Genomic DNA, 13,141 nt, shown 5'->3' with positions numbered 1-13,141 from the left:
TCTAATCCCAGCTAGCCTTACTTCCCATCTGGCTCCCTGCCTGGTCTGGGAAAGCAGTTGAGGATGGCCCAGAGCCTTGGGACCCTGTACCCACGTGGGAGACCCGGAAGAGGCTCTGGGCTCCTGACTTCGGGATGAAGCCACTTGGGGGATGATTCATCAAACGGAAGATCTTCCTTTCTCTTTGTCTCTCCTTCTCTCTGTATATCCGACTTTCCAATAAAATAAATAAAGCAAATCTTTTTTAAAAGACGAGGACTTTAACCACTACGCTATCCAATCGCGCCGGATCCTGAAAATAAATCCTTTTTTTTTAAGCCCGTCTCATGCAGGCTCTTGGCACTGGGGATAGACTACCACTTAGGGCACCTGCATCTTTCCATGCAGATCGTCCTATGAGCTGGGAGATGAAGTTGAGTGCGAACCCAGGACTAGACGCAGCAGTGGTCGGGGTGCGGAGGAGGGGTGGAGGGGTAAATCGCTGGAGATAAGAAGCCAGGGGCGCCGCGTGGTGCAACCTGGGCAGGAAAGACCTCCAGCACTGGGCAAGAGCAGAAGCAAGAAGGCCAGAAGCAAGAGGGCCCAGAAGTGAATGCAGCTGCCGTAGGGCTGGAGGCGAGTGGGTGACAGGTAGGGTGCTCGCGGGGTATTTGTGGGTTGGATGACCTAGGCAGGCAACTGGGGATGGGGGGAGGTGGTCCAGGTGTGCAGAAGGCCATGTGAGATGGGGTAAAGAAAAAAAAAGCATCGTGACTAGACACAGGGGCAAGAGCTGGGGGAAGGTGCTGGGTCAGGGGATGGGTTGAAGGGGACTTCCGTCGTGGACCCCGTCAGCAGCCTGGTTTCCTCTCTGATTAGCGGCGGCCGAAGTCTGCGGGAGGGCCGGGCGGAGGAGCGAGGGTGGGCTCCGGCTGCCGGGACAGAACGGGGGCGGAGTTGGACGGAGGGCGCCGGCCTCCCGCCCCCCGGTCCTCTCAGGTGACAGACCCGCCGGCCCCCGCCCCGCCCCGCCGCATATCCAGGAGGCTCGGCCCGCCCAGGCCCCCGGAGCAGCCGCCGCCGCCGTGGGAGCGAGCGCGGACCCCGGTGCCCTGCTTGCACTGCCGCCAGCCATGGCCACCCCCCGCAGCCTCCTCGTCCTCCTGCAGGTGCTAGGGCTCGCCCTGGCGCAGATCGTAAGTCCCGGGGTTCCTCTTGGGCGGGAGCCAGGGCTGCCGGGTCTACCGAGGGCTTCACCTGTGTCCCACCCTCTCCTGCCACTTCCCGGGCCCGCGGTGTGGAGATGCGACGAGGCGAGGCGCCGTGGCCGGCTCCGGAGAGGCCAGGCAGCCCGGGGGACCTGTGTCCCGAGATGCGCCCACCAGGCAGCCTGGGATCAGGCGCTGGCAGCCCCGAGGGCCCAGGTGGCAGGGAAGACAATGGTGCCCATTCACGGGTCTGCGGAGCCTCTGCCCCCGCCGCTTCCCAAGGGGCGCCAGCTCCGGGCCAGACGTCGCCGCGCGTCCCCGCCGCGGCCTCTCGGACCGCTCACCCGTCCCGGGCGCGATTCCAGGCGCGGGATAGAGGGGGGCACAGCTCGCCTGCGGGGCGACAGCCTGTCAACTTCCCCAGGTCCCCGAGAGATCGTGGGTGCCAGGCCTGCTCGGGACTCCCTGCTGCGGGGTCGGGACGGCTGAGCTGGGGAAGGGGCTCCCGGCGTGGGATGGGCTCCCCCCGACGGGTGCTTTCTTCCCCGATGGCGCTCCTGCTGCCCATCGGCTTTCGGCCACACGAGGGAGAGAGGCGGTGGTGGCCACGCATTAGGAACACCCGTGGAGGTCTCAATATAGCAACCCTGGCTCCAGAGTTTATTCAGCACCTCCTGGAGGCCCATCTGGCGTTGCGTCTTCCATGTCCTGTACGCACGACGGCACGAGGGTCACTTGGCACACTGCACAGGGCATCTGGCAGACCAGGCTGTGCCCGGCACCCTCTGTGCATCTTAACTTCCTCATCTTCTCCTGAACCTGGGGTCGACCCCGCATGTGCCCCCACAGTTCTGGGTATTCCGAGGATAACGCACGTAACGCACAGAGCTTCCTTCTCCGGGGGTATCCCTGCCCTAGTACCCGGTTCTCCGAGCGGGGGGTGAAGGGTCGCCCGCAACCCCTGGGACGCCTAGCTGCCTGCACTGAGGACTGTCCTGTGTGTGCTTTCAGAGAGGGCCGCCGGGAGAGCCAGGGCCTCCGGGCCCCCCAGGTCCGCCGGGTGTGCCTGGATCCGACGGCATCGACGTGAGTCTCCTAGCCGAGGGCCGAGGGAGGGGGAGGCGGGCTGCAGACAAAGGAGGACTTTGTGTGCTCTGGGCTTGGAGTAGGGGCTGAGGTGCGTGGGGGTGCAGTGCCCGCTGTGTCCAGGAGGCGGTGACGGCCCGTGCCACAAGGAGCGCGTTTGTTCTGCGAAAACCTCAAAGCTGCTCTGGAAAGCAGAGCCTGTTATAGCCGGGGGGCGCACAAAGCCCCGCTGTTAAACCTGCCGGTAGCCGGCATACAGCGCGTCCTTATGCCCCTGCTCTCGGGGTGGGAAATGCCTCACCACCACCTCCACCACCACTGCCCAGCCTCGCCCTCTGCTCCTGGCACGTCTCAGGGGGCAGCCAGGCTCCCATCTCTCCGCGCCTGAGCTTCTTGCTCCTCTAGCGTGGCAAGGGTTAAATTCCTGCTGCTGCTGCTGGTGCTGCTGCAGACCCCGCGGGAGGTGGGCTCTGTGTTTACTGTCTGGACAGACTCCTATTCAGCCTGCTGCCTCCCAAAAGCTGGCTGCTGGGCCCCTGCCAACTCCCCAGTGGCTGCAGGCGATGAGCCTGGGGGCCCCTCTGGGGCTATATCTGTCTGCAGCCGGCGCCTCTGTCGCCAGGGGGAGGGTCCCTCTCCTCTTTGGGACATTCAGAACCCTTGCCCGCCTGTGCCTCCCTCGGGTTTCCCACAGTCCGCAGTGCGGTTGCTGCCCCCCTGGGCTCACCTTAAAGTCCCACTCTTTTCACCTACTGTCCAAATCCCATGGTCCCAGTTTGTCCATCCTGCCCCTTCCTCACCCAGTGGCACAGAGCAGCAAGCCCCCTAGCCTGGCTGGGTGGGTCTCCTTGTCCCCCACCAGAACACCAGAACTGGTTTTTTTTTTCCCCACAGTTTTTTTTTTTTTTTTAGGGCAGGAGATGTGTCAGACTGAGGAGGGAGGGCAGCAAAGAGGAGGGGGAGGAGAGGGTGTTTAGGACTGGCCCATATGAACCCAGCTGTGCCCTCACCAACTTGTGTCTTCCAGGGTGACAAGGGACCTCCTGGGAAAGCTGGCCCTCCGGTGAGTGCTTGCTTCCCTTGACCTTCAACCCTCCCGTCCTTGCCTTCCTCTGCTAACATCTGCCCCCTCCACTTTCTGTTTTCAAGGGACCCAAGGGAGAACCTGGCAAAGCCGGGCCGGACGGGCCGGATGGGAAACCAGGGATTGATGTGAGCACCGAAGCATGGGGGAGATCACGTGGAGCCCCCACCTGCTGGCCCTAGGGCTCAGTCCTGGCGGCATGGCGGACCTGGTCCGAGATGAGCAGCAGAATGAAACGTCTCCAGCTGGGAGTCCCCAGAGCCTCACACCCTCCCTGGGAACACACATGACTGGGCGGCTGAGCACAGACCAGGACTCTGCATCTTGTCCTGATCACTCTGGGCCAGGCGTTAGGGATTCCCAGATTCCCAACCCTGGGCAGGAATGGGGTGGCGGGTGGTAATACAGCTGAGTCAGACATTGGAAGATGGAAGGAAGGAAAGAACTCCACACACACACACACAAGCTGGGTGTCGCAGGGGTGGGACCAGCCACTCCCAGCCGCACCCTGCAGCGTGCAAAGCATCTTGCCTTCTGCTAGCACACCAGATGGGGTTGCTGTGGGTCCCAGGAAAGGGGTGGGAGAGAACTTGTGATCCCTAGGCCTGTAGGGGCCACAGCAGCTGTGGTAGCAGGCAGGCTGGGCCCACCCTCTGCGCATTCATACAGCAGGCTGCCCTCCCCTAATCCCATCTGCTTTTCCTTCTGCAGGGTTTGACTGGTGCCAAGGGGGAGCCTGGGCCCATGGGAGCCCCTGGAGTCAAGGTGAATGGTTCCAGGGGACTCAGCATGGAGCACCGAAGACCAGCATTGGGGTGGGGATGGCTTCAGCAGAGACTCCCAACACTAAACCTCTCCCATAATTCTTTCAGGGCCAGCCTGGACTCCCAGGTCCCCCTGGCCTGCCCGTGAGTACAATCTGCCATGATCTGTGAGGGTGGTGGGCAGGGAGGACCTGAGGGGCAGACAGCCATGAACTCTGTCTCCTTCCCTTCTGTTCCAGGGCCCTGGCTTCGCTGGACCTCCTGTGAGTCCTCAGGGGTGGGCAGGGACTCCCCGAGGAGGCAGGACCACAAAGGGGCTTTGGGGGCAATGGACACGAGGGGCGGGACTGGCATGTTCTGACAGTGCTGGAAATAGGTACTGGGAGACCCTGGGCCAGCCCACCCACCCTGGTCCTGGCCACTCAGTGTGGGCTTCCCTGGGCCTTCAAAGCATCACCTGTCACTCTCCCTGGGGTTGGTGAGAAAGTACAGAAGGGGGCTGTGTGTGCCCCTGTCCTACCTTCAAGCCCAAAGTGGCCTGAATCCTGTCTCAGGGAGGGAGGGATGTCTGGCCAGCCACATCTCTACTTCCCAGGGACCCCCGGGACCTGTAGGCCTCCCTGGCGAGATTGGAATCCCAGGCCCCAAGGTAAGTCCTGCAGCACCCCTTCTGTGCCCTCCATCCCTGGAAGTTTCTAGGCCTGCTTCTGCCTCCCCCCAGAACTCTTCCAGGCTTGGGGCAGGAAGCCCTGCCTCTAAGCCAGTCCTATGATAGATGTGGTGGTGGCTTGGAGGGTAGTTGGATGGGGCAATGGCAGAAAGTAAAAGGGAGCGCAGGGGCCTAATTTAGGTCCTTCTGAATTCCAGGGGGATCCAGGACCAGAAGGACCATCAGGCCCCCCAGGCCCTCCTGGGAAACCGGTAAGTACCCTCAACCTCCCAGGTGGTCACATGCTTCTGGGTGGGGAAGGGTCGGGTCCAGTTGCAGCTCTGGTGGTCTCTTCTCAGGGCCGCCCGGGGACCATCCAGGGCCTGGAAGGCAGCGCAGATTTCCTGGTAAGAGGTGGGGTCCTTCTGGGAGCGGACTCAGTGAGAGATGGGGCAGGGCTGGATCAGGAGCTCAGGGGCTCCAGGGACTGCACTGCCCCGGAGCCTCAGCCCAGCCAGGCCTCTGACCACGATGTCCTGTGGCGTCGTCTTTCCAGTGTCCAACCAACTGTCCTGCGGGAGCGAAGGGTCCCCCAGGGCTCCAGGGTGTGAAGGTGAGAGTTCGCGGCCTGGGTCTTGGGAGGGTAGAGCCGCCAGCAGTTGAACTGGGAGAGACCCTGTGCTGACCCCACTTCCTTTCAGGGGCACCCTGGCAAGCGTGGAGTGCTCGGTGATCCTGGCCGCCAGGGGAAGCCGGTGAGTGAGAGGGTTGGGGGCTCTGGCCCCCTCGGCATGCCCCGCCCTTCCTGTGGGTTCTGGGGTGGTAGGTGGCTTTAAGCTGAGATCCAGGAGGTCTCTGTGCCACTCCTTACTGCTCATCCTGGGTTCCCTGCCTGTGCGCTTTCCGAGGCTGTTTCTGCAGGGCGCAGAGATGGAGTCCTCTCCTCTCTGTTCCCTCCCCTCCCCTATCCCAGCTGTCTGTTTGATGGCTCCTTCCTGCCCCATAGGGTCCCAAGGGCAATGCAGGAGCCCCTGGAGAGCAAGGCATTCCTGGACCCCCGGTAAGAAGCACCTGACCTGTGGCCTGCTTGTCCTCGCAGACCTTCCTGGAGTTGCCCTGCTTTGCCCCTGGGGTTGTATCCCACCACAGGAACTCTGGTGGCAGAGTAGGGCTGAGGCTAATGTCAGGAATTAAGGAATAGGACCTGGCCGAGGCTCAGGTCCTGCACTGTCCCTCTGAGTGACCCTAGTGGCTTGCTCCCCATCCTTGAGTGCTGCCCACCTCTCGTGGGGCAGGGTAGGGGTGGGAGGCAAGAGAGGGGCCATGAACTGTTGAACTGTCACTGTTGCTATCATTTCTCTGCCTTCACAGGGTCCACAGGGCATCAGGGGCTACCCAGGTGTGGCGGGACCCAAGGGAGAAACGGTGAGTGAGTCAGGCGGGTCCTGCCAGAGCAGCCTTGGCCAACCTGGTGGCCTCTGGGGTGCCGCCAGGACTGACGGCAGCCTGGTCCTGTCTCCAGGGTCCTCAAGGGTACAAAGGTATGGTGGGCTCTGTCGGCGCCGCAGGGCCTCCGGTAAGTCTGCTCCTCCACCCACTACCTGGCGGGGTTCACACAGATGCAGCGTGCCTGAGGCTCCCACGGAGCCTGTGTGACCCGCAATCCATCGTCCTTGTCAGGGTGAAGAAGGTCCGAGGGGACCACCAGGCCGAGTCGGGGAGAAGGGGGATGTGGTAAGTCCAGATGTGTGCCCTATCTGACCGGTGTTCTGGGAGTGCTGGGCAGCGCTCAGCTGCCCCCAGGGCTGGTGTGTGTGTCACTGTGTGTGTCTCTGTGTGTGTGTGTCACTGTGCATGTGCGTGTCAGTTTGTCATCATGCATGTCGCTGTGTGTACCTGTGTGTTCAAGTGTGTGCATGTCACTGTGCGTATACCTGTGTGTGCAGGTATACCTGCGTATACCTGTGTGTGGGGGGTGTGGCTGACTGCTGGCGGGGAGCACTGTGTCCAGATTCCCACTTTGGGAGAAACCATGGAATCCAGTACTGAGGTCCCTGGGACCAGACACAATGAAATCCCAGCAAAGCAACCATGAGGCTGATACGGATTTGGTCTGAGACCCAGATCACCTCCCTCTGTTAATTCTTAGTTAAATACTTAGGAATTTCTGGTTTTTGTTTGTTTTTTTATGCAACTTTGTCTATTTTAGAATATAGAGAAGCAGAGCGAGTGGCAGGAGTACCCTTTTGAGCCCACCCCTGGGCACCGCCTCTGTCGGCGTTGCCCCTTCTCTCCCTCCTTCCAGCTCTTCATTCTTGTTTTGCTATAATCCATCAAGCAAGGCCCACCCAACCTGGCCTTTCACCCAAAACTGCTTCTCCCTCGATGTCTAAATTATGCAGCCTTTGCCACAAAATCATCCCATCACAGCCAATGTAGGAAATGTTTTTTTCATCCAGCAGTTTTGGCCAGAGATGTTCCCTCCAAATGTCCCTTCAGTCCTCGTTCGGAGGGAGACCCACTCAAAAATCCACCAATGCCATTGGCTGGTTGCCAGCCCTCCCCCTGCCACCTCCTTTCCCTCCCCTCCACTACCCTGCCCCAGCCTGACTGTCCTGAATTAACCTGCCTGGTCCTCTAACCCCAGCCACCAGAAGGATGCTGGGACCTAGAGGTTCTGCCCAGCCTGATAGGGACCCAGCGGTTTGAAGGTGACCCGAGCTCTACTTTGCAGGGCAGCCAAGGTGTTCCTGGAGTCCAAGGGCTAACAGGTCCGAAGGGAGCAACCGTAAGTGCCAGGAGCCAGGCCTATATAAGCAGAGGCCGCGGGCACCAGGGTGGAACCTGGGACTGCAGGCAGTATCTCCTAGTCTTAGTTGCCCCCCGAGGCAGGGTGGCGGTTGGGGGATCCCTGGGCCGTTCCCCTAACCCCTTGCCACATCAGCCAGACCTATTTCCTTCCCATACACATCAGCTGTCATGGGGGTGGGGAGGAGATGACCTGACTCCACATGACTTACCCACTGTGAGTCTCCCCTGAACTTTCCTGCCACACAGGGACCCCCAGGCATCAACGGCAAGGATGGGACTCCAGGCATCCCTGGCATGAAGGTAGGAGAAGGGCCAGTGGGGGTGGGGAGAACCTGGGTTCACACGCACAGGGACTGGGGGCATCATGAATGTGTTTCTTCCCACCCCGGATGTTGGGTTCCCTCCTGGCACCTGGATGGAAGGCACAGACCCTCTGACCAGAGCGCTAATAGTTGCGCACGTTTCTGTCTTTCCCAGGGTAGCACGGGGAAGGCAGGGCGGCCAGGGAGCCAAGGCCACCAGGGTCTGGCGGTGAGTATAGAGGAGTTATGGGGACCGCCTTGAGGGCAAGTTGCCTCTCCAGGCCTCTGGGAGACCAGACTTGGCCTCCCCTTGCCCTGAGTACACATGCTTTCCCTGTGGACCACAAGCCTGCCTCCTGTGCCCCACTCCTCTTCCCGCAAGGGTCAGGGCAGGGGTGGGAAAACCAGCAAGTCCCAATGCTGTGGCTGGGCCTTCTGATCATCTCCCACAAGGTGGGGGCACCTGGACTGGGAGGAGAGACAGAGCAGCAGGTGTTCAAGGCTTCCTCATGCCAGAGCAGAAGCTGATGCCTGCCTCTTTCTGCAGGGTGTGCCAGGCCAGCCTGGGGCTAAAGGAGGACCTGGAGACAAGGTGAGGTGACCCCAAGTTGGGGGGGGGGGGCGGGGAGATTAATCTCACATGCGCAAGGCAGCCCAGGGTTGGGGGTGATGCTGGAGACAAGGGCTGAAAACTGAAAGCCCAGCATCTACCCTTACCACTCCCACTCTCCAGCCTCCAGATGGCTCGAGGGGGCTTGGGGAGCCCAGGAGCTCCCCCAGGAACGACAGCTCCCCTTTCCTGATTCATTTGCCTCTAGATTCTATCTAGGGTTCACTGGGCTTTCCCAAAGCTAAGGCTGTGCCTGAGACAGCCAGGCTGATCCAAGAACTGTATTGTTGCCCTGCAGGGCGAGCCAGGCCAGCAGGGCCTCCCTGGATTCTCTGGTCCCCCTGGGAAAGAGGTAAGTGACCATCCCACTAAGGTGGGGTGCCTGCACTGGCCCTTCCTTCCTCAGTGCCTTGCATATGGCATGGGGCAGGGATGAGGCCGCGGGCTGGTACCCTAACCTTGGGCTGCCCTGGGTTAGTTTGGGTTCTGCCTTGATCCACACCAGCCCAGCAAGCCCATTATTGTCTCAGGGCCCGGTTCCCTGTGTGCACTGCAGCGAGGGTGGGGACCGCTGTTGTCCTGGATGTGACATGGCCAAACTGGCCCAGTCATTCATCAGGTGCCTGACACCAGACATCCTAGACATGGAGTGAGGTACAGGCTCCTATTCAGTGGACAAGGCAGATACAAAACCAGTGACTGTATAGTAACTAATGCAAACTGTGTCCCAAGAAGGGAAAGCCCAGGGGCCTGAGAGCCTGTGGTAGGGGGACGTCTCTGACCGCTTCCCTGATGAGGCTGCTGAGCTCAAGCCCAGGGCAGGAAGGGTTAAGCAGGCTTCATGGAAGGTGCCCCTAGGCCTGCTGCTCACCATTTTCCCCCTCCCCCCAGGGAGAGCCAGGACCTCGGGGAGAAATTGGCCCACGTGGCATCCTAGGGCAGAAGGTAAGTGCCTGGCTGGGGGCCCATGACTGGGGGTCCCTTCAGGAGCTGACACTGCTGAATCCAGAATTTGGGTCTGTTCTCCGAGTTCAGCACCTGCTGGGTATGGCCCAGTCAATGAGGAGTCTGGGCCTTAGTTTGCTGGTCTGTGGAATGGAGCCAGTGGCCTCCTGCTGGGGACAGGGAGCATGGAAGGCCCTAATGGGGCAGGTTCTGGGCCAGAGCTGGGTGTGACCTTTTATTTCCATTTCAGGGTGACCAGGGAGAGAGGGGCCCAGTGGGTCAGCCAGGCCTCCAAGGACGCCAGGTGAGAGCTGGCTGCTGAGAGATGCGGGGAACAGCATCTCCTTGCACCCATTTGGATTTTCTCTTCTGTTTTTTTTTTTTTTTTTCTCCCTACAGGGCCCCAAGGGGGAGCAAGGACCCCCCGGAATTCCGGGGCCCCAAGGCTTGCCAGGCATCAAGGGTGACAAGGTGCCCGGTGCTGGGAAAATACCTGGGAAAGATCTTAAGGCTGACTGGTGGGGTTGGGGGCGCTGCAAATCCGTGGGGCTTGGGAACTGGGCGGGAAGGGGCAGGGCTGGAGGAAGCGGGGGCTCCGGCGGGCAGCTGGCAGAATGGGCGATGACCCCGCGAGAGGGGTGCCCCTCCTCACTTCTCTCTCTCCTCTAGGGCTCCCCCGGGAAGACCGGGCCCCGCGGTGGAGTGGTGAGTCAGTCCCAGCCCCCTCGCATTCCCACTGTCCAGGAGGGACACCCAGAGGGGTCCCAGACAGGCAGTCTTGGCTGCACCCAGCAGTCACCGCGCAGTCTGACTCTGTGCTCTTTGCAGGGCGACCCAGGTGTGGCCGGCCTCCCCGGAGAGAAAGGCGAGAAGGTGAGCGCCAGGGTCGGGTCAGACCGGCGGCTGGTCCATGTCCGCTGTGCGTGACCGTGACCGCGGCTCTTGGTACCCGCAGGGCGAGACTGGAGCGCCAGGACCCAAAGGACAGGTGAGTTCCGCCCTTTCCGACGCCAACACCCCGCCCCCTGCCTCCGCAGTCCCTTATTTCCCCAAGCTCCTCCTGCCCCTGCCGGGCTGCACGGCGCCAGCTCATCCCGGCTCTGCTCCCACTCCTCCGCCCCACAGCCAGGAGTGCGTGGAGAACCCGGCTACCCCGGCCCCAGCGGGGATGCGGGCGCCCCCGGCGTGCAGGGCTACCCCGGGCTGCCCGGGCCTCGAGGACTGGCTGGAGACCGCGGTGTGCCAGGCCAGCCCGGGAGACAGGGCGTGGCGGTGAGTGGCTCGGGGCTGGGGACCGGGACCTGGGAGGCCAGAGGGACAGGTATGCGCGCGGCCACACGGACTCGTCTGGAAGAGGCTGGGAGCAGCAGGACCAGAGGGGAGAGAGGGCTGGGCCAGGTAGCCCGGGGCTTCCTCCTGAAAGGCGCCTGCGCTCCAGGGCCGCGATCCCAGTGACCAGCACATCGTGGACGTGGTGGTGAAGATGTTGCAAGGTGAGGGACCTGGATCTGGTCGCTCGGGGCCCCTTTTGGTGGCAGCACCGAACCTGGGATGGCTCGCTGTGGACCTCCTAAAAAGGAGAGTGCGGGAGGAGGCAGAGGGCGTACGCAGGAGGAGGCAGAGGGGGCACGCGGGCAGGACCACCCGCGTGGGCTTCCTCTACCTCGGCTCTCTCTCCCTGCAGAGCAACTGGCAGAGGTGGCTGTGAGTGCCAAGCGTGGGGCTCTGGGTGCCGTGGGCATCATGGGTCCCCCGGGCCCCCCGGGGCCGCCTGGATACCCAGGCAAGCAGGGTCCCCAGGGGCACCCTGGCCCTCGAGGCATACCTGGCATCGTGGGAGCCGTGGGTCAGATTGGCAACACGGGGCCAAAGGGTAAGTGCTGCATGGTGCTGGGCTGAGGCTGGAGAGGGGATGGGTTGGGTGGCAGACCGCTCACTCCTCAATAGGTCATGAGGCCTCCATGCCTGGGAGGGAAGCACGGGCATTGCTGGAGAACCTGGGTTTTGTGTGAGGCTGGGGAGATGGGGCGAGGGGCGGGGAGGGGGGGTGGCAGCCTCATCCTTGGTCTCCAGAGATGAAGAGCAGGTGTCAGGACAGGAGAGTGGGAGGGGGTGGGAGGCCAGATTCTGTCCCTTGCCTGTTGTGGGCAGTTCTCTGTTCGTTCTCCTGGGCCTTGGACCTGTCATCTGTGCCGTGGGGACTTGAACAGTACTGAGTTCACAGTATTGGCATGAGGTCACGTAGAAGAGGTCACGTCACCCCTTAGAGGAGGGGTACGTGGAGCCTGCCCCTGGGCATGCTGGGTAGCTGCCATTAGACTCGCTGCCCAGCAGAAGCTCCGAGGCTTGCCATCTCTGGGCCTGCCTTGCCTCAGTCCCTCCTGCTTGACCATAAATGAGCACAGGACACTTGTTGAGTGTGCAGCAGAAACTAACCAGCAAAATGGGTAAACCTTTTCTGATTCTGGATAACGGAGTTTGCCTCGTTTGTTCACAGGAAAACGCGGCGAGAAGGGGGATCAAGGAGAAGTCGGACGCGGACACCCGGGGATGCCTGGACCCCCAGGAATCCCAGGTAAGGCAGTGGCCCTGGCCAAAACAAGCCTAGCCACAGCTCTGTCCTTCAGCTTGGGAGTCAGTGACCCACAGTGGAGGCCTCAGCCCTCAGACACTGCATTTGCCTCCCAGGGGTGCACCTGAGCCTAGCACCTCCCGCTATGTGGCTTCCAGGCCTTACGCATCCCAGCTGGGTCAGAGGTCCTTCTGGGGTCTCCCTGGGCTGAACAGGATGAACCCCCAGTGTCTTGACCTTGCCTCTTTGCAGGACTCCCTGGCCGGCCTGGCCAGGCCATCAATGGCAAGGATGGAGACCGGGGATCCCCAGGGGCTCCTGGAGAGGCTGGCCGACCTGGCCTGCCAGGGCCCGTGGGGCTGCCGGGTTTCTGTGAACCCGCAGCCTGCCTGGGGGCTTCTGCCTACACCTCGGCCCGCCTCACGGAGCCGGGATCCATCAAGGGACCGTGAGCATGACCAGGATGGAGCCCAGCAGCCATGCGGTGGGGAAGGATCAGGTCCACTCCAGCAGGATGTGCACCTGCTGCCTCCCAGGGGACTTGCTGCCCCAGGATCTTCCGGCTGGGACCTGCAAGTCCTGAAGAACCAGAATCTAACATATGTGGGACAGCGGGGGTGGGGGGGCAGGGGCAGAGGCATGCCAAGGTGAGGCCCACGGCCGGGATAAATGGCTCAGGGGTGGGGGGATGGAACCCCAAGAGCAGTGGTGACTTTCCTTCCACAGCCAGACTCCCCCCCCCCCCCCGCCAACCCCGCACCGTGTTCTGCTGGCCACCTGTCCCATTCTGGGAGTCCCTGCCACTTCCTGATCCCGCTGTCACTCTGAACTTACTAGGTGACCAGGAGCGGATGACTGCCCTGAGGCGGCCTTCCTGAACCAGCCGCATTAACTGCCCCCTGTCCCCCATCTAAGTATTTAAGCACCAGGCACCCTGCTCTGTTCCACCTTCCACCGCCTTCCTCCCTGCAGTCACCTAGGCTTGTCTGTAAATAAAAGCCCCCAACATGGGTACAAACCAGGATGTGTGCAGTTAGGCTCAGTTTCCTGTGCAGTGGGGCTGGGAGCTGATTGTTGGGGCTCTGTTGTCCGGGCAGGAGGGAAGGGAGCCAGAAGGGTACAGGGTGTAGA

General features: G+C 61.8%; 1 protein-coding gene across 1 annotated transcript; it reads left to right on the top strand.

The window, feature by feature from the left end:
* The first annotated feature begins 1,106 nt into the window (after positions 1 to 1,106).
* On the top strand, positions 1,107 to 12,672 carry COL9A2 (collagen type IX alpha 2 chain). Its single transcript, XM_040974442.1, has 32 exons — positions 1,107 to 1,175; positions 2,199 to 2,273; positions 3,301 to 3,336; positions 3,423 to 3,485; positions 4,069 to 4,122; positions 4,230 to 4,265; positions 4,361 to 4,384; positions 4,717 to 4,770; positions 4,989 to 5,042; positions 5,130 to 5,177; positions 5,327 to 5,383; positions 5,472 to 5,525; positions 5,777 to 5,830; positions 6,142 to 6,195; positions 6,293 to 6,346; positions 6,451 to 6,504; positions 7,505 to 7,558; positions 7,828 to 7,881; positions 8,059 to 8,112; positions 8,431 to 8,475; positions 8,792 to 8,845; positions 9,385 to 9,438; positions 9,689 to 9,742; positions 9,838 to 9,909; positions 10,108 to 10,143; positions 10,267 to 10,311; positions 10,394 to 10,426; positions 10,564 to 10,710; positions 10,877 to 10,931; positions 11,123 to 11,311; positions 11,936 to 12,013; positions 12,263 to 12,672. The coding sequence occupies exons 1-32, from the start codon at positions 1,113 to 1,115 to the stop codon at positions 12,460 to 12,462; spliced, it is 2,058 nt and encodes a 685-aa protein (XP_040830376.1). The 5' UTR covers positions 1,107 to 1,112; the 3' UTR covers positions 12,463 to 12,672.
* The last annotated feature ends 469 nt before the right edge of the window (positions 12,673 to 13,141 follow it).

This window comes from Ochotona curzoniae, unplaced genomic scaffold (assembly GCF_017591425.1).
Source record: "Ochotona curzoniae isolate NIBS_2020 unplaced genomic scaffold, NIBS_Ocur_1.0 contig_2404, whole genome shotgun sequence".
Classification (NCBI taxonomy): Eukaryota; Metazoa; Chordata; class Mammalia; order Lagomorpha; family Ochotonidae; genus Ochotona; species Ochotona curzoniae.
The sequence above is the reverse complement of the archived record's forward strand: the minus strand, read 5'-3'. Positions and strand labels throughout refer to the sequence as shown.

Coding starts and splice junctions, on each gene's coding strand:
- COL9A2 (XM_040974442.1), top strand. CDS start 1,113: ATGGCCACCCCCCGCAGCCTCCTCGTCCTCCTGCAGGTGCTAGGGCTC. Junction 4,385..4,716: donor CTGGCTTCGCTGGACCTCCT/GTGAGTCCTCAG, acceptor TCTACTTCCCAG/GGACCCCCGGGACCTGTAGG. Junction 10,427..10,563: donor CGCCAGGACCCAAAGGACAG/GTGAGTTCCGCC, acceptor TCCGCCCCACAG/CCAGGAGTGCGTGGAGAACC.